Genomic DNA, 19,510 nt, shown 5'->3' with positions numbered 1-19,510 from the left:
GGGGGCTGCTGGTACCTGAGGGATGCCACGGCAAGCCAAGTGCCGCAAGGCTGGGGTGGCGTAGTTGGCGCCAGTTTCAGGGGATCCCAACGGGCCAAGCACCGGGCAGCATGGGAAGCCAAGCGGCCGGCCAGAGGCAAAGAGGCGTAATAAACAAAATATTCAACCAAGGCCAACAGGAAAGCAGTGATGCACAAGTCAGAGAGCACTGGATATATATATATATATATATCGCAAGATATGGAGCCAAAACCAATCCTCCAAAGCCATCCTCTTGGAAAGGCCAAACAAACTCATAGCAGCACACAGAGGACATCATCCAACCTTCGATGTCAATCCAATCCCAAGAGGGTGCCTCGCCCTCAGCTCAGATCTGTCCACTAATAACCACACGGTCAGACCTGGGTCAACCACACGGCACATCGTCGTCAGCTCGCTCAAAAAAAAAAAAAAAAAAAAAAAGGGAACACTTACAGCGTCAGGCGAGTTGGTAAACTCTTCAAACCCTCCCACCACCTCCAATCCCATCGCCACCAGCGGCTCGCAGGCATCGTTCTGCACCCACGTCAACACGCTTCGCCGGGCCTTGTGCGCCTTGTTCTGCCGCAGACCCAAGAGCGCCAGGCCCTGGAGGACGAGGGTCGCCGGGGGCGTCGCCGAGGGCGCCACGACGGGGGCCACGATCCCCCCGACGGCGGCTTCGTCCCCGTCCCCGTCCCCGTCGCCGCCGGCGCCGGCCTCGCGCTCCGCGGCCGAGGCGCCCTGCAGCGCCGGGAGGTACGCGGCCAGCGGGCTCCCCGGCTTGGAGATGATCACCGTCCCCAGCACCGTCTCCTCGTGGCTCTCCGCCGCCGGCGGAGCCACAGCCTTGGCCCTCACCACGGCGCACGTGCCGCCTTCCCGCAGCATCACGTGCCGATACAGCTCCAGCACCTCCTGCCTCGTCGCGGCCACGCCGACGCCGACGCAGGCGGCGTGCGCAGCGACGTGCGCGAGCACGGACTCGGCGTGCTCCGGGCCCTGGACCAGGTCAAAGCTGATGCCCGCCCGCTGGATGCTCTGCAGCAGGCCCTCGGGGGCCGTCCACGAGGGGAGCGAGGAGAGGCCGAGGTTGGCGATGCGCCGCGGGAAGGCCAGGTCCCAGCCGCCGTGTGCGAACCAGGCTTTGAGCGACGTGCCCGAGTCGTCGGCCGAGGTGGGGATGCCCGGGAAGATGCCCGGGAAGGACATGCCGAGCTGCAGCTTCTTGATGCCCCGCCGTTGCGTAAGAGCTCGCAAGGCCCGGCGCTGCAGCGAACGGCCGATGGCCACGTTGCGCTTGGCCGGGTCGACGAACAAGGCGCCGATGGCGCCGGTGCCCGCGTCGGGCATGAAATAGGTGGCGCAGAAGCCGTAGAGGGCTTGCGTGCTGCTGTTGCGGACGACAAAGTGCGCCTCTTCGATGCGGGGGGTGTCCAGCTCGAAGGAGTGGGCGGTCGTGAAGCGGAGGAAGCGGCTGACGGGCGCGCTGCCGCGAGCGAGGGCCTGCAAGAGGTCGTCGAGGCCGCGGGCGTCGCGGTCGCGGTCGTAGGCTTCGACGAGCCAGTGCTGGCGGGATTTGGCGGCCTTGCGGCTTTTTCGTAACGTCCCCGGGAGGGTGCCCTGGGGTTTGACGACGCCGCAGAGCACGCGCACGAGGGCGGCCATGGCGGCTTCGGTGAAGTCAAAGGTGCAGATGTAGGTGCCGATGGACTTGTCCATGGCGAAGTCGTAGGGCGAGCTGACGGCGACGACGATCAGGGACTTTTTCTGGCCGCTGGCGCGGAGGAGGGAGCACATCATGGCGACGTGCTTGGTGAAGCCGGCCTGGTAGAGGTTGCGGTTGGCGTCGGCCGTGACGATGATGATGCAGGATGCTCGGTTGATCAGGTTTTCGTGTACTGCGTTGCAGATGCGGCCGTTAGCAAAAGAAAAGAAAGGGAAGGGATGATGAGAGAAACTTGCCTGGTCTCACGCCGTTGGCGGTGTAGGACGTATGCAGCAGCTTTCCGTGGCGGGTTCGCGCGAGCGACCGGCCGAGCTCCCGGAACACGCCCTCGCCGCTCATGATGGCGCTGCGGTCGCGATGTAGCCAGCGGTCGTGCAGGGTGTGGGGATCGGACCTGCTGTTCTTCGCCTCGAGCAGGGCCTTGGTCATGGACGACGCGGGGAGCGGCTTGACGAGGGGGGTCAGCAGCAGCAGCTCCTCCTCCTGGTGCATGGAGCCGGTCAGCGGGAGCAGCTTCTCGGTGTCGCGGATGACGGCGATGGAGTCGTCGTAGGCCCTGAGCGAGAGATCGAGGTGGCTGGGATGGAGCTGGGACAGCAGGCCGATGCCCGGGGGGTTCAGGGCCTTTTCCCACGAGGTGCAGGCCTTCTTCATGCGCAGGACGCGGCGGAGCGAGGTGTGGATGCGGGCGCGGGTGAGCAGCTCGTTCTCGACGCCCAGCTTGAGGCCGGCGATGGCCTCGAGCTGGACGTCGTAGGCGCGGCACAGGAGGATCAGGTCGCAGCCGGCCTCGACGGCCATGACGGTGCCCGTTTTGACGCCCATCTCGGTGCGCAGGCCCTCCATCTCGAGGCACTCGGAGATGGCGACGCCCTGGAACCCCAGGTCGTTGCGCAGCAGGTCATCGACGACCTGGTCCGAGAGGCAGGCGTGGTTGACGCTCATGGAAGGGTTGGCGATGGCGCAGCCGCCGACGAACATGGCGTCGAGCCGGCCGGTGGCGATGGCGTTGCGGAAGGGGACCAGGGCGGTCAGCGACAGCTCCTCGAGGGTCTGGGTGATGATGGGGATGTCGAGGTTGGAGCCGAGAAAGTTGAGGTTGCCGTAGGAGGGGAAGTGCTTGCCGCAGGTGGCGACGCCGGCGTCCTTGTAGCCGTTGATGGCGGCGATGGCGTACTGGGAGACCTCCTGGGGGTCGTCGCCGACGGCGCGGACGCCGAGGGGCTGGTAGCGGGCGTTGGTCAGGACGTCGAGGACGGGACCCAGGAGGAGGTTGACGCCGACGGCCGAGACCTCGGCGGCGGTGGCCTTGGCGATCTTGTAGGCCAGCTCGGCGCTGCCGGCGGCGGCCTGCCCCATGGAGCTGGGGAACTGGCAGATGTAGTCGTCGTCATACAGGCTGTTGACGCCGCCGTTCTCCTGGTCCAAGGCGATGAGCAAGGGGTAGGGATGGCCGGCGTTGTGGGCGATGGTCTGCAGCTCCTGGACGAGGCGGGCCGTTTGCTGGGCAGCTACGCGGGGGGGTTAGCCATGCGGGAGCCAACATTTCTTGGATGCTCGCTTCATCCGAGCGGGTGGACAACATTTGAGGTTCTTTGCCGTCAGCAGGATGGAGCCCAAGTGGTGCTGCTCGATCAAGGTGCGGATCTGGGGGGTGACCTCGGTGCCATCCCATCCCATGATGAGCATCTGCCCGATGGCCCTGGAAACGGCGACGATAAAACAAGCGGCGTTAGCATGTTGGTTACCTTGTTTGGGTAAAGTCGGGTAGGTTGGTAGGTGGGTAGGTAGGTGGGTAGGTAGGGTAGGTAGGTAGCGTTGTGTATGTGTATGTGTGTGTGTGTGTGTGTGTGTATATGTGTGTGTATGTGTGTGCGTGTCTCTCTCTCTCGCTCTCTCTCTCTCTCTCTCTCTCTCTCTCTCTCTCTGTGTGTGTGTGTGTGTGTGTGTGTGTATGTGTGTAGCCGGTGATCACTCCCAGACCAAATCACCAAGTCACCACATCACCACATCACCACATCGCCACATCAGCAACACCCTTCCCCCCCTTCTCCGCCAAAAAAGGCACATCCAAATCCAAGGTATAAAAAAAAAAAAAACGAAAAGAAGGAAAAAAAGACTTACCAGTCAAGATCCTGCCATAGTGGATCCGATTCGGCATCCAACTTTGCCATGTTGGAGAACCGTGTTAGGGTGCTTCAGATCGCGGCGATGGCATGTCTGGGGAAACGCAAAGCCACCAAACTAGCCGTACGCCGAAATCAAGGTAAAATCGAGACGGCTCTCGGCTGCAGCCATGCACTGCGCCGCGCCGGGGCGAAACACCCTGCATGACGACGACATCCTCAGCCTTGCATGACGGCAAGACGGCAGTGGACGGCAGTGGACGGCAGTGGGCGTTCAGAGGGGAAGAGGGAGAGAGAGAGAGAGAGAGAGAGAGACATACACGGTACGCAGTACGTACACACGAGAGAGAGACCGAGCAAGTGGCAGAGCCATCGGAACGGATGCTGATGCCGGTGAGGGCCCCAGCGGACCAGACCAATCGCAGCCAGGCCCATCCCAGACAGGAAGATCACGCTAGCCTCCTTTTGGCAAGGTCGGGGATCCACCCCCCAAGTTCCTTGCAGAGCTACGGAGCACTCCGTATACTAAACGCATGCAATGCACTACCCGTTCAACCGTTTCTTAGCGCCGGAACGTTATTAACGTTACATCCATGTCTCTTTTTCTCTTACACAGTAACTACTGCGGACATACATCTGTGTGCGCCTCGACGTTTTGCCTTGGTTGCTTGGCTGGCTTGGCTGGCTTTGCGGGTATCTTCTACACTGCGTGTACGCCGGCAACAATGCGGTCTTTGCTGCCGTCGTCGCTTCTTTTCCCACCCTTACCTCCCTCGACCACCGGAAGCTGGCATGCCCAAGGCCGCTGGACATATCCCTCGGGTCTGTAGACGCAAGGCCCTGGAGAAGCGCGTTTCCTTGGGGACGGGAGACGACGAATCCGGTGCAACCAGGTTTGCTACCTCGCGGTGACCGCCAGCACCTGGACGGTGACAGAGCCTGCCTGTCGCACGCAAGCGCAGACAGGGACGCTCGCGACGCTCGCGACGCAGGCACACCAGGTTCTCTTTTTTTTGCGTCGACGTTGCCGACGGCTCCGCGGCATTCCTCTCCCGGATAGGTGCCGAGAGGGTCTACCTCCACCCCTCCATGGTCAGGTTGGCGTGGAATCGTCCACCCGGCGGGTCTCGTCTTGGTCACAGGCGTCATGCATGCTCTGGGGGGTTCCGGACAGAAGGAATCCATGAACGAACGGTGAGGAGGAGGACGACGAGGAGGGGCATGAAGCCGTGGAGATGGGCCGGGGACGCCAACGAGGTTGGAGATGTCGAAAAAGGCACCGCGTCTGCTGCGACGGAGATGACGTAGAGAACAACTTTGACCATGCCAGACGTAGATGGGCCCGAGCAAAAGACGCGATAAAGTCCGACGCAGCTGATGGCGGGCGAGGTGTGGAAGTTTGGGGGTGCGGGTTGATCGGCACAAGAACGGGTAGGAGAACTAATAGGCAGCGAGCGCGTGAGCAGGAAGAGGATAGGGAGAAACAAAAAAGGAAAAGAAAAAAGAAAAGAAAAAGGAACATGCCAAAGTAGAAGAGAGTGCGTTTGGCGTTGAGGGGAGAGAGGGGAGAACACTGCTCAGAGACTGTGGAACCACCAAACGTTGGTCGGGGGGAAACATGGCCAGCCCAGCCACACAAGAATCATTGTCCAGATGATCTGATCTGATAGGATAGTATGTACTATATACGTACGTATTGGTGCAGCGTGGTATTATTGGTACAGTAAAGCTCCTCATCACAGCGATCCAAGGTATCAACCATCATCATCGTCATCATCGTCATGAACCCGCCCGCTCGACGTGTCCGTCCCATTCCATTTCGGATCATCATGGGCCATAGAGAACGAGTTGTCTCTTCTCACAGAACCAAAGCCGCCGTCGGCTCAGCTCAAGGTAAACGACCCCGTCGCGCCCTCAAACGCCCTGATGCTACCAATCAGCGGCTTCGAGTCGCCGTAGTACCGGATCCGGTAGGTCCCCGGCGCGTCCTCCTCGGCCGACGTCTCCCAGGTGATGGTCACCTCGCTGTGGCCGAGCGCCCAGTTGGTGCGCCTCCACGCGTACACGAGCCGCCAGTCCTTGTCGTCGAGGACGCGGGCCCACGCGCCGGTGCCGGACAGCTTCTCGACCGCCGCGAACGTGCCCTCGAGGCGCAGGTTGTTGCGCGGGTTGGCGCCCACAAACGTGGCCGACACGACGTCGCCGCGGCGGTACGACGCGCGCGGGGCCGCCGTGACCTGGCCGAACGACCTGCCCAGCGGGGCGGCGTCCATGACGACGCCCGTGATGAAGCTGAGGCTGTTGTTGCGGTTGTCGGGCGGCGCGGGCCCCGCGGGGGGCGCGCCGGCGGCGGTCGGCGCCAGGTACGGCAGCCCGCGCAGCGTGAGGTTGACGAAGGCGGGCAGCTGGAACTGGCCAAACAGGGTGGACGCGCCCTCGTAGCGCTGGACCGCGTACTCCTCCGGCGTGCTGACGTAGTGGGCGTACGCGTTGGCCGGGCCGCCGACGATGACGGCGGGCTCCTCTGAGCCCGTCAGGCCGGCGGCCTGGGCGGCCGCCTTGACGGCGTTGCGCCACCGCCGCCCCGCCATGGTGGTCACCTCGGACGGCGAGACGACGATGATGAGCTGGCCGACGCGGAGGGCCTGGACGTCGACGATGTTGGGGGTCCACGCGTAGGGGGTCGACATCTCGCCGACGTCGAGGAGGATGGGCTTGGGGCCCTGGCAGCGCTTCTGCTCGGCGCTCGGCGTGCGGAGAAGGGCGCGCACGGCGTTCCACATGGGGTTGTTCGGGCTGCCCGAGTCGGCCTGGGTGAAGTCGAACATGCCCGGCCAGTCCGAGGTGCCGGCGGCGAACGAGTGGCCCAGCGCGGCGGGGCACGTCTGGACGACGGTGCCGTTCTCGAGAGGGAACTTGTAGTAGCGCATGTCGTTGTAGAAGTGGAACGACCGGACCGTGGGGCCCTTGACGGGGGTTGACTGAGAATCCAACGAGTCCTGAGGGAAAGAAAAAAAAAAAAAAAAGGTCAGCGTCCAAGTTCAAGCTCCACGGACCGGACCCAGGCGGCATGATGTTGTCGCAAAACTCACGTAAAGCGATTTGGCGCCCGAGAACTGGCGCTGGGCGATCACGTAGCAGCTCGCCACGCCAAGATCGAGCTTATGGAACATGGGCCCGCGGGCGCGGCACGACTGCGAGCGGCCGTCGCGGCACGTGCTCGTCACCAAATCGCACATCTCGCCGGAGCCGTCTTCGCAGTAGGCGCCGAGCACGTTGGGGCTGGCGTCGCCCATGTTGGCCTGCGCGAAGCCGGCGACGAACCCCTCGGCGGCGTGGCTCGCGCCCTTGACCGACTGCTCAAACATGTAGGCCGCGAGGCCCTTGTTGTCGCCCGTGACGTGCGTGTTGTTGCCCTGCATCGACGTCGGGTGGACGGCGAACCAGGTGAGCACGCCGATGTTCTTGAGGTCCGACGCCCGCCGGAAGCGAAGCAGCGTCAGCGTCTTGTCGACGTCGTCGGCGTACTGGGCGCGCTCGGACGCGGGGTTGGCGAGGTAGGCGTAGAGGCTGCGGTTGATGTTGGCGTCGTCGACGCGGGTGGTGCCAAAGTCGAGGTAGCCCTGCGTGACAAGAAATGGAAAGGGGAGAAGGTCAGCCGCTGACCGAGTTCCGGTTCCGGTTCCGGTTCCGGGTCCGGTTTGGAGGAGCAAACGCATCGCATAGATCGATGGATGGATGCGCGTCGGGTCGGGGCAAAACTCACCTCCTGCAGCGACTCGTGAGCCCGCTTGATGGACAGCACGGCGCCGTCCACGATGGCCTGGTAGCCCTGGCGGTCAAACCCCAGGCTCGTGATCTGCGGCAGCAGATAGTTGAACCACCCTCCCGGGCCGCTGTGCGAGTGGGTGCCCGTCACGGCCACGTTGGACCGGCCGTACACGGCGTACTGCGGGCCCAAGGCCGCCAGGCCCTCGAGGATGCCCCTCCGCACGGCCGTGTCGCCCGACATGGTGTCGAGGACGACGTAGACAAAGCGGTTGCTGGAGCCGACCTCGCCGATGATGAAGGAGCGGGCGTAGATGCGCTGGCGCAGGCCGGTGCCGACCTGCGCCGTGTCGGCATAGCCGGCGAGGTTGATCTCGACGACGGGGCCCGTGATGTCGGCCTTGCCCACGCCGAGCAGGTACTTGTCGCCGGTGGCGGCGGCGCGGGATTCGAGGGGAGCCGCGTTGGCCCGGCCCTCGGCAGAAGCCTTCTCGGACCGGACCTCGAACCGGCTGGCCCTGGGGCCCTGGCCGTGGTGGGAGAGGAGGGCGAGCAACGCCAGGCAGAGGAGGGAGGCGGCCGAGAGGATGGCGACGATGGCCCTTCTCGGGACCGGCGCTCCCCGGCGGTCATGTTGGAACGGCATCTTGGTCTATCCTCGCCCGTCCGTATCCTCGGGTCGCAGAGGCGGCGGGGGAGGAGAGTTGAGAAAGACGGGGGAGGGGAGAAGGTTGGGGTGGTTTTCCCAGGAAGCGTGGAAGCCGTACGCTTCTTATACATCCACCACTCCCTCCCCACCACTTCGACTCTACACGTACTTTGTACTTTACTGCTACACCGGCTGTCACGCCCCCACAAGGTCTGGCTTGGTATCGGAGGGCCCTGGTCGCGGAAAGGTGCCGATGGTTGTCAAGAAGCCTGACAGGGGTTCCCCACACGTTTCTCTGCAAGCGACGTGACGCTTGCTATCCCAACTTTGGCAGGCAACGCCGGCGCCTTGCCGAGTGGATGCGGAGGAGAAGAGAGGGGAGAAGAGGGGAGATAACTAGTTACACAGTAAGCATTCTCGTTCTCGAGGGGGGGAGAGGAGCACATGTGACGACGTTGGAAGCGACCTTGCACTGCACGCTCGGGCCGGTGGTGATGATAAAGGTGTCTTGAGGAACATTTCCCCTCCCCCTTTTCCCACGGCAGCAGACATCTACGCAGTACGCACCATGGCGCGTTTCCATGCGGCCTCCAGTCTAAGACAGGACCAGCGAGGATCGAGATCGGCGGAGGCGTGAACCTATTCGGCGAAGCAAGCCAGCGGATTGTAACGAACTACACAGTACTGCGTATTACGCATTGCAACCCTGGCAACCGGCAAAGGACCTCGTCGTTGTGGAGGCGAATGAACAAGCTTCTTTTCGCATCCCAGCGGCCCTTGCGGTGAAGCGTGAGTCCGGCGCGAGCGCTTGGGGGGGGGGGGGGGGGGGGGGCCGGGGACGGCGCCCACCCAACCGGGCCATCCCGCCAATGCTTCTTCTGGTTCCTGGCGTCTGGCTCGGCGCTGCCCAATGACGACGCAGCGATGCCTCTTGTTCGGCAGCGGTGGCTTGCTGCGGCCGTTGCCACCGGCGTGGTCGCGTGGTGCATCTTCAACGACACCCAACGTGATGACGGCACCCATTGGATGCCGGGACAGCGGCGAGGAAATTAGCTATCAGGGGAGATCGCCGTCAAGAAGCCTCAAAGGCAGCAAATTTCTTGTTCTTTTTTTTTTTTTTTTTGGCGGTGGTTTGGCCCGGCGCACTGATAGGCATGGGCATGACGAGCATGAATTGTGGCGTAGCTACTTAGCTAGAGCGTCACCCCCGGCATGGGCAAGGGGAGGACGCGATGTTACCCTCTGAGGACATGTGAGGTGGTCAATCAGGACGTTTTGTGGGGAGGGGGTTCTAACCGGGGACTCCCAAGATTATGGAAGCTCACTTGTTTGGGAACTTTTACTGGAATGCCTTGGCGTCCAAGTTCGCTGTCGAATGGCGTCCTTGTTGCATGTATCATAGTACGGACCTACAAGTCGGAGCTTGATTTGCTAGAATCCAATATCGGCCTCGTCCGTTCATCCTTGAGCCTCATTTCCATGTTGGCTCCCGTAGCCTGTCATGCACTACGTACTATACACACGCCCGACTCCCCAAGCCAGCCAGAAGAAAAAAAAAATCCTCAACGCCCCAAAGTCAATCCCGGTATGACCGTTCAGGTGGAGCTGCTCGCATGGGGGTCGAGATGGATGAATGGAACGCGAACCGGCAAAAAGACAAGCCAGACGTCAAACGAAGTGCTTCCGAAAATATCAATCGCGTCTACCTACTGCGTACTTAACACTATCTACCGAAGCCGACAAGAGTAGCTACACTACCTGTGCTGTGCTGTGCTGTGCTGCGGATGTGGATAGGGAGTAGTTATCCCCCTCCCCTCTCCTCATCTCTTCATGATGCCCGCTCAGAAACGATCCCCGCCGGCTGCAAAGTCTCCCAATGCTATTCCGTCATACTAGACATACAATGGTAAGGTAAGATAGGTACATGCCAAAGAAAAAAAAAAAAAAAAAGACCAACAAAGGGTTTGTTTTTTGCTCCCCTCTTTTTCCTTGCCTTCCCTTCTTCGCCCGAACCCCGTTGCCATGCAATGATTCCCAGACAAAATGAAAGACCGCCCGCCAGAATACCAAAGGCATCTTTTCCATCCATGGAGGTCCAGCCCTCCCCCCGTCGTCAGTTCGTCTCTCCGTCCGAGGTACAATAGGTAGGTTAGCTAAGCAAGGTAGGCAACTCCGTATCCATACACAGAGAGCAGAGTCGGGCATCCCACCCCGCTCTCCTCAATACTCAAACAATCTCCCCCTCACAATCTCCTTGGGAGAAACCCTCCAGAGCAGAGCCTCAACGTTACCAGCAACACGGTACCCACCACAAAATTAGGCATTATTCACGTACGGCTCCCAATACCCACCATTCATCCACCTCCCCGTCGCAACGTTCTCAAACACCGGCTCCGAATACCCGCGTCCCTGCTGCTGCTGTTGCTGTTGATGTTGTTGTCGATGATGATGATGATGTTGTTGATGTTGTTGTTGTTGTTGCTGCTGCTGCTGCTGCTGCTGCTGCTGGTAGTGGTTCACCGTCGTAGGACGGGCCGCATGGGCGGCGGGGACGCTTCCATAATTGTTTCCAGTCGCATTTGCATTCGCATTCGCATGTGCCACAGGCGCCGCCGAGTTGCGGCGCGAGAAGCTAGGTGGCATCATCGTCGACATCGTCGCAGCCGTTGTCGCGTTCCTGGCGGCGGCGGCAGCAGCAGCAGCAGCAGCAGCAGCAGCAGCAGAAGTAGCAGCAGTAGCAGCGGGGGCGTGGCCCATCCCCGAGGAGGAAGGCCAGAAGTAAGGGCCGGAACCTCCGTGATCGTCAGCGGCAGGACCTTGACCGTGCGCAAATCCGCCATAACCATGGCCGCCGTTGTTGCTCCTGCCCACGGCCGACGGCTGCCCCACGGGGTTGAAGGTTGGCATGTCGGACCTCACGACGCCCGCGGAGGACATGGCGGAGTTCGGGCGAGGGGCCATTCCGTCGACGAGATGGTTTGCAGGGAAGGCCGTCGTTGTTGTGGTCGCAGGGCCATACGCAGCGGGGGGCACCGAGCTGGGGCGCTGGGAGCCGGAGCCAAAGACAAAACCGTTGGGGGTGGAGGTACCGTGGGTGCTGCCGATGCCGCTGCCAGCGCCGACGCAGGCGTCGTTGACGACAATCACGGGCACCGCGGGCTGGCCTGGCACGGCCACCGTCAGACGCTGTTGTTGTTGCTGCTGCTGCTGCTGCTGCTGCTGCTGCGGTTGTCCCTGCGTTTGCGGCTGGGCTTCAGGCGGCTTGTAGTCGTCCTACAACCCAAGCGGGCCGACGCCGGGCTCCATCGAGTTATCCGAGAGGTTGATGAGCAGCTGGGCGAGGCAGCGCTTGGTGGCGGCATCGTCGCGCAGGACGGCCGAGAAGGTCTGGTCGCGCAGCGGCTGGGGGAGGCATTGCCGGAGGGCTTCGCGGGCGCGGGCATTGTCGCTGAGTCTGTCGGAAGGGGGAGGGGAAAGTTAGCGGGCGGGGTTCCTGCCGACGAGGAGCCAAGGGAATGATGCCAACAAAACCACTACGTACCTCAAAAAGCACCTAACCACATGCTTGAGCAACCGGGCGGTCTGCTGCTCGACCAGCTGCGCAACCATGTTGCTCAGGACGGTGCCGACGGCGTAGAAGCGCTCGTAGGTGGCGCAAATGTAGTTGAGGCCGTTGTCGTCCAGCAGGATCTTTTGAACGATGAAGATGGCCACCGTCTTGCTCAGCTCGGACCCCGTCTCCATGATGCGCAGGCACAGCGGGATGATCTCGGTCGTGAGGAGAAAGTTAATCACCTCGGAGGAGTCGTTCTTGACCAGGGCTCCGATGACGCCGAGCGACGTGAGGCGGAGATACTCGAACGGGCGCGACTTGGAGGTCGTGTTGAGGAATGGGTAGAGGTAGAGGGGAATGTGGGCTGCGGCAGCGTTGCGTCTGTTAGCCGTCAAGAATTCGACACCACGACACGAGCCACCCCTCCCGCCCCCAAGGTCAAAGAAGAATAAAACGAAAAAAAAAAAAAAAAAAGGAGAGAGAGAGAGAGAGAGAGAGGCTTTGCTTACCGTTCAGAAACAGGGTGCGCGTCTCGTTGTGGGAGGCGACGCACTGAAGCAGGGCCAGCGCGTTGCAGACCCTGTTGGAGGCGGCCGCCGTCAGCTGCGAGGGGCTAAGGAGGTTGTAGACGCTGATGATCTCCTGGAGCAGCGACGTCATGACGCCGAACGAATGCCACAGGATCAGGGCCAGCTCCGGGACCTGCTCGCGCTTCTTGCTGAGCTCCAGGAGGGCCGCCTCCCGGGTGTTCTCGTTCAGCAGGTCGGCGATGTACTGCAGGGTGCGGCGGTTGTCCTCGGACACGGTCGACTCGAGGGCGGCCACGTCTTGGGGCCGCCAGCGGCGCCGACGACGGCGCCGTGGGCGTGGGCCTGGGCAGCAAGGGCGCCGACGGCGTTGTGGGCACCGGCGAGGCGGTTGTAGTGCTGCTGCTGAGCGACGTTGGCGGCGGCGGCGGCGGCGACGGCCTGGGCGTGGTGCTGATGCTGGTGCGTCGTCTGGTGCATCCAGGCCGACTCAGCGCCGGCCTGCGGGTACTGGTGGTGCCCGTAGACGTGCGGGTTGGGCATCATCTTGGAGGATGAAGGCGGGGGGGAAAGAGGCGAGGCGGTCGATGCGATGCGGTGTGATGTGGTCGAGGTTGCGAGTCGGAGGGGAGCGAGGAAGAAAAAGGCACTACAGAAAGACAGGCTTCGCCGCCGTCGAGAATCGGCCTGTGGTCCCTGCGGGGAACAAGGGCAGTGTCGGTCTAGCTGGGTCGGTGGTGGGGAGGTTGGCAAAGAATGGGAAAGGCGACGGCGGCGTGCGAGGTGCGAATTTTCCGGCGGCGTTTGGGTTTCGGCAAGCGGGTCCCCCTCCCCCACGTCAACTTGTCAGCGTTGGTGTTGGTTGCGAAGCTGGCGATGAAGAGAATGGTGGTTTGGACGATGCGCCGTCTCGCAAAGTTCGAGTTGGACGAGCGATGGGAACAGCGACGGGGCCTGGAACGGGTGAACTTCGGTTCTGAAGGGAAGCTCGCCCAACGCGGCAGCCGAAACGCACGGACCAGCTTGACTCCCGTGGACGGTGAGGTGGGGTTCTTTATGCTGTGCGCAGTAACTTACGCAGTAACTAGCTCGTGCGCAGGTGTGAGTGGCGCAAGGGGGGCGGGTGTGGGGTTGGGAGGGGGAAGTTGACGAAGGGAAGAGAGGGGCCCAAGGACGGGGGCAGTTAGGGACACCACAGCACATAGGAGTACAGAGTACGAGTACAGTAGGGGTTCTGGAGGGAGGGGACTTTATGAACCCAGGTAAAGGTAACACACACAGAACAACAGCAACAACACCACTGCCCTCGGGGGTCTTGTTTGCGTTTGTTAGCAGAGACTTGCTTATACCTACACAGTAGACAGTACGAGATTCCCAAGGTGCACAACATCGCCTCACGATGAGCGTATGCCAATGCTCCTGGAACATTCCCTATTTGTCTGCCTAGGTAACTAGGTAGGTACGGGGTAAGGAACCAATTTAGGTCAAGCTGTTACAAATACACGACAGGACGGGAACAACTTGCCCGTCATCGCCAGAGCCCTTAATGAATAGCCAGGGCCACCGGGGACTTACACTAGCAAGCAAAAGACAAGGGGCTAGGTAAAAGCAAAGACAAACAAAAAAGACAAAGAGACCAAAGAATGCTGGTGGCTATACTACAAATGCATCGGTAGATATCTAGATACATGGCTCCGTGTCAAGTCGAAAGCCAGTCTGTTTTACTCCCCTTGTTTCCCAAGGGAGCTTTGTTCCTATTCTCATATCCCCTCCCCCCCCCAAAAAGATATCTCCAGTTTCCCCTCTGCCGCCATGTCATTCATCACTATTCTCCTCCTTCTAGATCCTCGTGGCCCCCAAGTCTATTTTTGTATCATTACAGTGCGTACCTGTCCCTAGATGCAACAAAAAGGACAATCAAACCAACCCAACCACCACCATCACCACGAACCCCACCCAGCCCGCCCTCCCGGCCCTCCCCCTATCTCCCCCCTTCCCACCCAGCCCCGGCGCCGCCGCAGCGGTCACAATCGACATGCTCGGCCTGCCTAACGACGACGTGGCGCTCGTCCCCGGCCCCGGCCTCGGTCCCGGTCCCGAGTTTGCATCATCGCCGTTGCTGTCGTCGTCGTCGTCGTCGTCGTCAAGCCTGCTGCTGCTGTTGGGGTTGGGCAGGCGGAGGGTGGATGAGCCGTTGGGGAGGGTTGTCGGGGGCGGCGTGACGGAGCCCGATCCCGAGCCGGACCCGGAGCCAGAGCCGGAGCCAGAGCCGGAGCCAGAGCCGGAGGGGGAGCCGGATGCGATAGCGCTGGTACGAGAGCACACGCACGGGATCGGGTACAGGACCGTGAGCTTGGTCAGCGTGCCGCCTGAGGTGGAGTAGGTGCTTCCGCCGCCGGAGCAGGCGCAGTTGTCACCACCTCCGCCGCCGCCACCACCACCACCATCACCTCCATTACCACCGGCGATCACGGGTGCGGGGGTTGCGGTGGCGGCTCGGGTGGGAGTGTCGGTCTCTTCGTCGCCATCTCCGTCCTCGTTGTCCTCTTCTTCACAGCCGTCCTCATCCGGGTCGCACGATGGCGATGCCGTCTTCGTGGGTCGCGAGGAGGAAGACGTCTTGGAGAGCGTGGCGCTCGCCTTGTCCGGCGTGCGCGTTAGGCTGTCGCAGGCGTCGCACGGCGTCTTGGTGGACGTGGTCTTGCCGAGGCTGTCGCAGACGTCGCACCGAGGTTTGGTGGAAGCGGGCTTCTCCGTGGTCTTGGTGAGGCTTTCGCAGACGTCGCACGGAGACTTGGTGGCAGACGCCTTCGCAGGGGTAGGCTTGCACGGAACATCCTCGTCGGCATCCTCGCCGTGCTCGTCGCATGGCAACTTCGAGGAGCTCGTTGCCTGGCAGCGCCCTTCCGCGCCGCACGGCGCCTGGGTAGATCCCGGAGCCTTCGTGGCGCTCTCGCATACCTCGCAAGGCGCCTTGCGCGAGGAGCTCGTCTTGGTCTGGCACGCATCGCAAGTCGTCTTTGCCGGCGCGGCGGTCGTGCGCGTGAGGCTCTCGCACACGTCGCAGGGGGGCTTGCTGCTCCCGGTCGTCGTCGTCGTCGTCGTCGCCGAGGAGCGCGAGGTGGCGGCTGTTGAACCGCCGATGGCCGAGCCTTGGGTCGCGGTGCCCGAAGCGCTCCCGCCGCTGCTGGCGGTGCCGTGCCCGTAGCCGCCGCTCATCGTGCCGCTGAGCGAGAGAGAGCCGCTGTCGCTCCCGCGGGGCAGCGACGTGCCCACCGGGATGCCGTTCCCGTCGAGGGTGATGGTGGCCGTGACGGTGAGGACGAGGCCTGCGCAGCCGGTCTGGCTCTGGCCCGGCCCGCCAGACGCGCTGCCCGAGCCCATCCCGGGTGCCGTGGTGGCTGCGCTCTGGCTCGGCACGCCGGTGGTGATCGCGACGGGCCCGCCCTGCGAGCTGCTGATGCTGCTGCTGCTGCTGCTGCCGGGCGGACCGGGTTGCGGGGCGCCGGTTCCGTAGCCGTAGCCGTCGGTGCCGGTGGGGAGCGGACCGTTGCCGTTGCCACTGCCGCTGCCGCTTACGGCGCTCGTGCCGACCACAGGAGCCCCGGCGGTTTCGGTGGGTACGCCGCTGACACCTGCGACGATGGAGCTCTGGGTGGTGGTCTGGCCTCCGGCCATGTCGGTCCCTGCGCCTCCCGTGGGCCCGGGGAACAGGCTAGAGATCAGGCCTCCTGGGATGGAGTCTCCGCCGCTCGATGCGAGGCCGTCGGTGGGAGCAGGACCGCTCGAGGAGAAGCTCCCCGCGATCCCGGTGCTCCCGGCCCCGCTGATGGTCAACGTGGTGGCGATGGGCACCGGGAAGCCAAAGCCGTTGGTCGAGGTCGAGATGATGGTGGTCACGATACCGCCGATGCCCGTTGGCATGGGCCCTCCGCCGCCGCCGGAGGTCGGAAGTCCGGACCCCGTGAGCGAGCCCAGATCGCCAAGCCCAGCGGATGTGCCCGGCGTCCCGGTCGATAGGCCGGGAAACCCGGTGAAGCCGGGCAGGCCGGATGACAGGCTCGGGAAGCCAGACGGCAGAACGACGTCTGTGGTCGCGCCGGGCGTCGTCGTGACGGCTCCGGCGCTCTCGGGGATGGTGCCGTTCACGACGACCCATGTTGTGGCCACCAGGTTCGTGATGGCGGCGCTCCCGAGAAACTCTTGGAAGTTGAAGCCGCTGCGCATCGTCTCGTTCAGCTCCATGCCCAGAAACCCGAGCCTGAACCTGTCCTCGACGATCAGGGGGTGCGGCTGAATGTAAAGCAAGGTGATGAGCATGGCCGGGTTCGAGATGTCCTGGTCCGAGACGCGGAACGGCACCAGGGGGTTGTACTCGGAAAGCAGCACCGGCCGATCGACCGATCTCATGCGCATTCCCGCCTGGATGTAGGAGAGATACAGCCTGGAATTTGCCAGGATGGACAGCGGGTCCAGGGAGCTGAGGCTCATGGATAGCTGGATGCCCAGGGCGACGTACGTGCGGTTGGCTTCCGCCGGAGGGAATGTCATGATGGGCTCGTAGATCGTATCTGCATCCCCGTGAGCTTGTGCCTTTTTCGCGTCCGCAGAGCACAGCCTTACCATTCCAGGGTATCGGGGTGCCGGGGCTCGTGACGATGGAAGAGCCGAACTTGATCGTCAGGTTGCTGGCCGGCGCGGCGGGCGCTGCTGCCGCCTGGCTGGTTGTGCTCGGCGGGAGAGCGGCAGCGTCGGAGTTGATGGACACGATAGGGTCCAACCACGGCAGCTGTCTCTTTTTCCACCCAACGATATTGAATGCGTCTGCGTCGCCGACAAAGAGGACGGGGACAAGGAGAGCCGCCAGAGCGGGCGGCAGCTTGTGAAGGGCACGCATCGGGCCTCTAGGATAAGGAGAGAGAGGGAGAGGGAGAGAGAAACGGAAAATGGTGAGCTGGCTACGGGTCGTGATCCTCGTGCCTTGGATCTGGCGACATGCAGTATCGCTCGATCACGTTGTCGAGCAGACAGAACAATCAGCCGAGGCGAAAATAGCCAATGTTCATCCTCGACACAAGAAACAAGGGGTTCGTCGTCGAAGAGGCTACGAGGCAGAGAGGAGCCAAAGTCGGCAGGACAGGGCGATCTGGGCCATGGGCAACCTTAAACCCAGCCACCACAGAGCGACGGTTGGTCATGTTGCCAACCGGTCTGCTCGTGAAGCCATGGCGTGGGAGTTCAATGCCTCTCGGCCTGGTACGCGGCCGTTTTGGACGTTGGGAAGCTTTGCGACGACCCGGGCGAAGGCGGACAGACGATCCGCGAAGTTTCACGGTCTAGCTGAGCGGGCCAACGTTCAGCCTCCGGGCCGGCCTTCTGCCGAGCCATGGTGCGCTGCCGGGCATGTCGGCCTCTAGAAAGGCATGGCTGCTCACTGGGGTCGGGCGACAGAGCAGCACGGACCCGAGGATGCGGAAGTGTTGGAAGCCGTCGCCTTGGCAAGGGGGCCAACCCAAGTGTCCCGGCAACGCGGCTGGCACAGGCAGGAGAAGGAGGAGAAGGAAGAGGAAGAGTCGGCGCTGTGCCGTTGCGGCACCTGAATCAGTCTTGGATTCTAGAGGGAGCCGAGAAAGCTTGGCTTCTGCCAGCCGGGGCGAGTCTGTTTGAGATTTGTATGCGTGCCGCAGTGTTGGGTCCAGGAGAGGATCCAGAAATCGAGGAATCCAGGGGAACGCAACGTGTTGGCCAACGGGAGTGCCCGGGTAGAGAGCCCAGAGCCCAGAGCCGTTACGGAAGAGCGCTGAGGTACAATTGGTTCTCAGACAAGGAATGCCATGGACCTCAACCCCGAATCCACCATGTATTACTGCGTATATTCCCTGGTGAAAAAAAAAAAGCAAGAGGGCTTTCTTTGGCCTCTTCTGAGATTTTGAGATTATGCTGCACAAATCCAAAAAAAAAAAAAAAAAAAAAAAAAGAGAGCGATCATGAAGCAGGTCTGCAGGACTGGACTGTGGACTGTGTAAGTCGGACAGGAGTCGGTGAAGGCGGGTCTCCCAACGCCAAGACGAAAGCCGCTGTACTATACACAGTACGTGGACATAACGTGAATACCACGTATAACTGGTAGTACACAGCAAGATAACGTTGATTGCCCCGATCGCTGCAATCGCCAGAGCTGGTCCCGTTGGTTCCATGAGCACGCAGTAGGTAGGTCCGCCGCATGCCAAGGACGGAAGAGGCGCCGTTGCTGGACCGGTCTGGGCGCCTTGGCTGCAGCAGCGCATCAACCATGCGGCTGGCGCTCCTTTCACTGGAGAATGGGATCTTGATATCACGCTTCGCTCCACGGGCATCTCTGAGCGTCTGCTGTTGAAATTCAAATCCCGCGTTGGACACGGATCGCCGAAAGCCTGAGGACCCATTGCGTGATGAGACAAGGTTACACACGGATCCAGCTTCCGAGAGCCTCAGTATAATATGACATCATCATGGCCCATGGCGCTTTTCTCCCCATCTCTCCAATATCGCAGGGATGCCGGCGCTGGGAAATATGGGGAAATCCGCGGGCGGGTGGAAACATCGACGGACTGACTGACTGATGGAGAAGCGCCGTCCGAGCAGGGTTGGAGGTACTTTTTGTTTTCTCTCTCTCTCTCTCTCTCTGTCTGTCCCTCTCAGGTACCTGTCATGCACTCACCGTTTGGCCGCTGCCGTCTCCCGGCTTCGAAACTGCGCCGGTATGCGCCAGCATGCGCCCGTTTCCATCGCCCCAACATCCGTCATCATTGGATGCCCGTCTCCGATCCATGCTCCGCCACACAGACTCCGGAATCCCAGAGACGACACTTTCGGATATTACACCTCTTGCTGCTCATAGGAGCTAGGCTGCTGTTGGTTGGATGGTGCAAAGGCAGCTCGCGACATCGTAGGCTCCCAGGGGCGAAGCAAGCCCCCCCCCCCCCGCTTCCGTCGTACCCGTGCTCCCCCCCCCCCCCCCCCTCGTCGTCGAATCGAGTCAGCGCGGCTCGTGCCTCATCCTCCGGGCCCTGGACGATTGGTTATGAGGTCGTCATCCTATCCCACGGTTCCTCGCGCCCCTCGTGCAGATGGCAATGCATCCCACGAATGCGCCGCCCG

The 19,510-nt window shown here is 62.0% G+C and overlaps 4 protein-coding genes across 4 annotated transcripts; all 4 read right to left on the bottom strand.

Annotated features, from left to right (window-relative positions):
- Positions 1-395: 395 nt before the first annotated feature.
- Positions 396-3,921, bottom strand: VTJ83DRAFT_5497 (uncharacterized protein; the record flags this gene model as incomplete). The annotated part of the gene is made up of 5 exons (XM_071012103.1): positions 396-401; positions 475-1,919; positions 1,984-3,258; positions 3,331-3,449; positions 3,872-3,921. The coding sequence occupies 5 exons, from the start codon at positions 3,919-3,921 to the stop codon at positions 396-398; spliced, it is 2,895 nt and encodes a 964-aa protein (XP_070864872.1).
- Positions 3,922-5,756: 1,835 nt separating this feature from the next.
- Positions 5,757-8,287, bottom strand: VTJ83DRAFT_5496 (uncharacterized protein; the record flags this gene model as incomplete). Its single annotated transcript, XM_071012102.1, has 3 exons — positions 5,757-6,872; positions 6,966-7,496; positions 7,640-8,287. The coding sequence occupies 3 exons, from the start codon at positions 8,285-8,287 to the stop codon at positions 5,757-5,759; spliced, it is 2,295 nt and encodes a 764-aa protein (XP_070864871.1).
- A 2,319-nt stretch (positions 8,288-10,606) lies between these two features.
- VTJ83DRAFT_5495 (uncharacterized protein) lies at positions 10,607-12,916 on the bottom strand (the record flags this gene model as incomplete). The annotated part of the gene is made up of 5 exons (XM_071012101.1): positions 10,607-11,512; positions 11,585-11,744; positions 11,832-12,207; positions 12,353-12,653; positions 12,737-12,916. 5 exons carry the CDS (start codon positions 12,914-12,916, stop codon positions 10,607-10,609), a joined length of 1,923 nt encoding a protein of 640 aa, XP_070864870.1.
- Positions 12,917-14,287: 1,371 nt separating this feature from the next.
- VTJ83DRAFT_5494 (uncharacterized protein) lies at positions 14,288-17,267 on the bottom strand (the record flags this gene model as incomplete). The annotated part of the gene is made up of 2 exons (XM_071012100.1): positions 14,288-16,941; positions 16,994-17,267. The coding sequence occupies 2 exons, from the start codon at positions 17,265-17,267 to the stop codon at positions 14,288-14,290; spliced, it is 2,928 nt and encodes a 975-aa protein (XP_070864869.1).
- Positions 17,268-19,510: the final 2,243 nt, after the last annotated feature.

The sequence above is a fragment of the Remersonia thermophila genome, chromosome 5 (genome assembly GCF_042764415.1).
Source record: "Remersonia thermophila strain ATCC 22073 chromosome 5, whole genome shotgun sequence".
NCBI classification, from domain to species: domain Eukaryota; kingdom Fungi; phylum Ascomycota; class Sordariomycetes; order Sordariales; family Chaetomiaceae; genus Remersonia; species Remersonia thermophila.
Note: the sequence above shows the minus strand (reverse complement) of the source record. Positions and strands in the feature narration are given on the sequence as shown.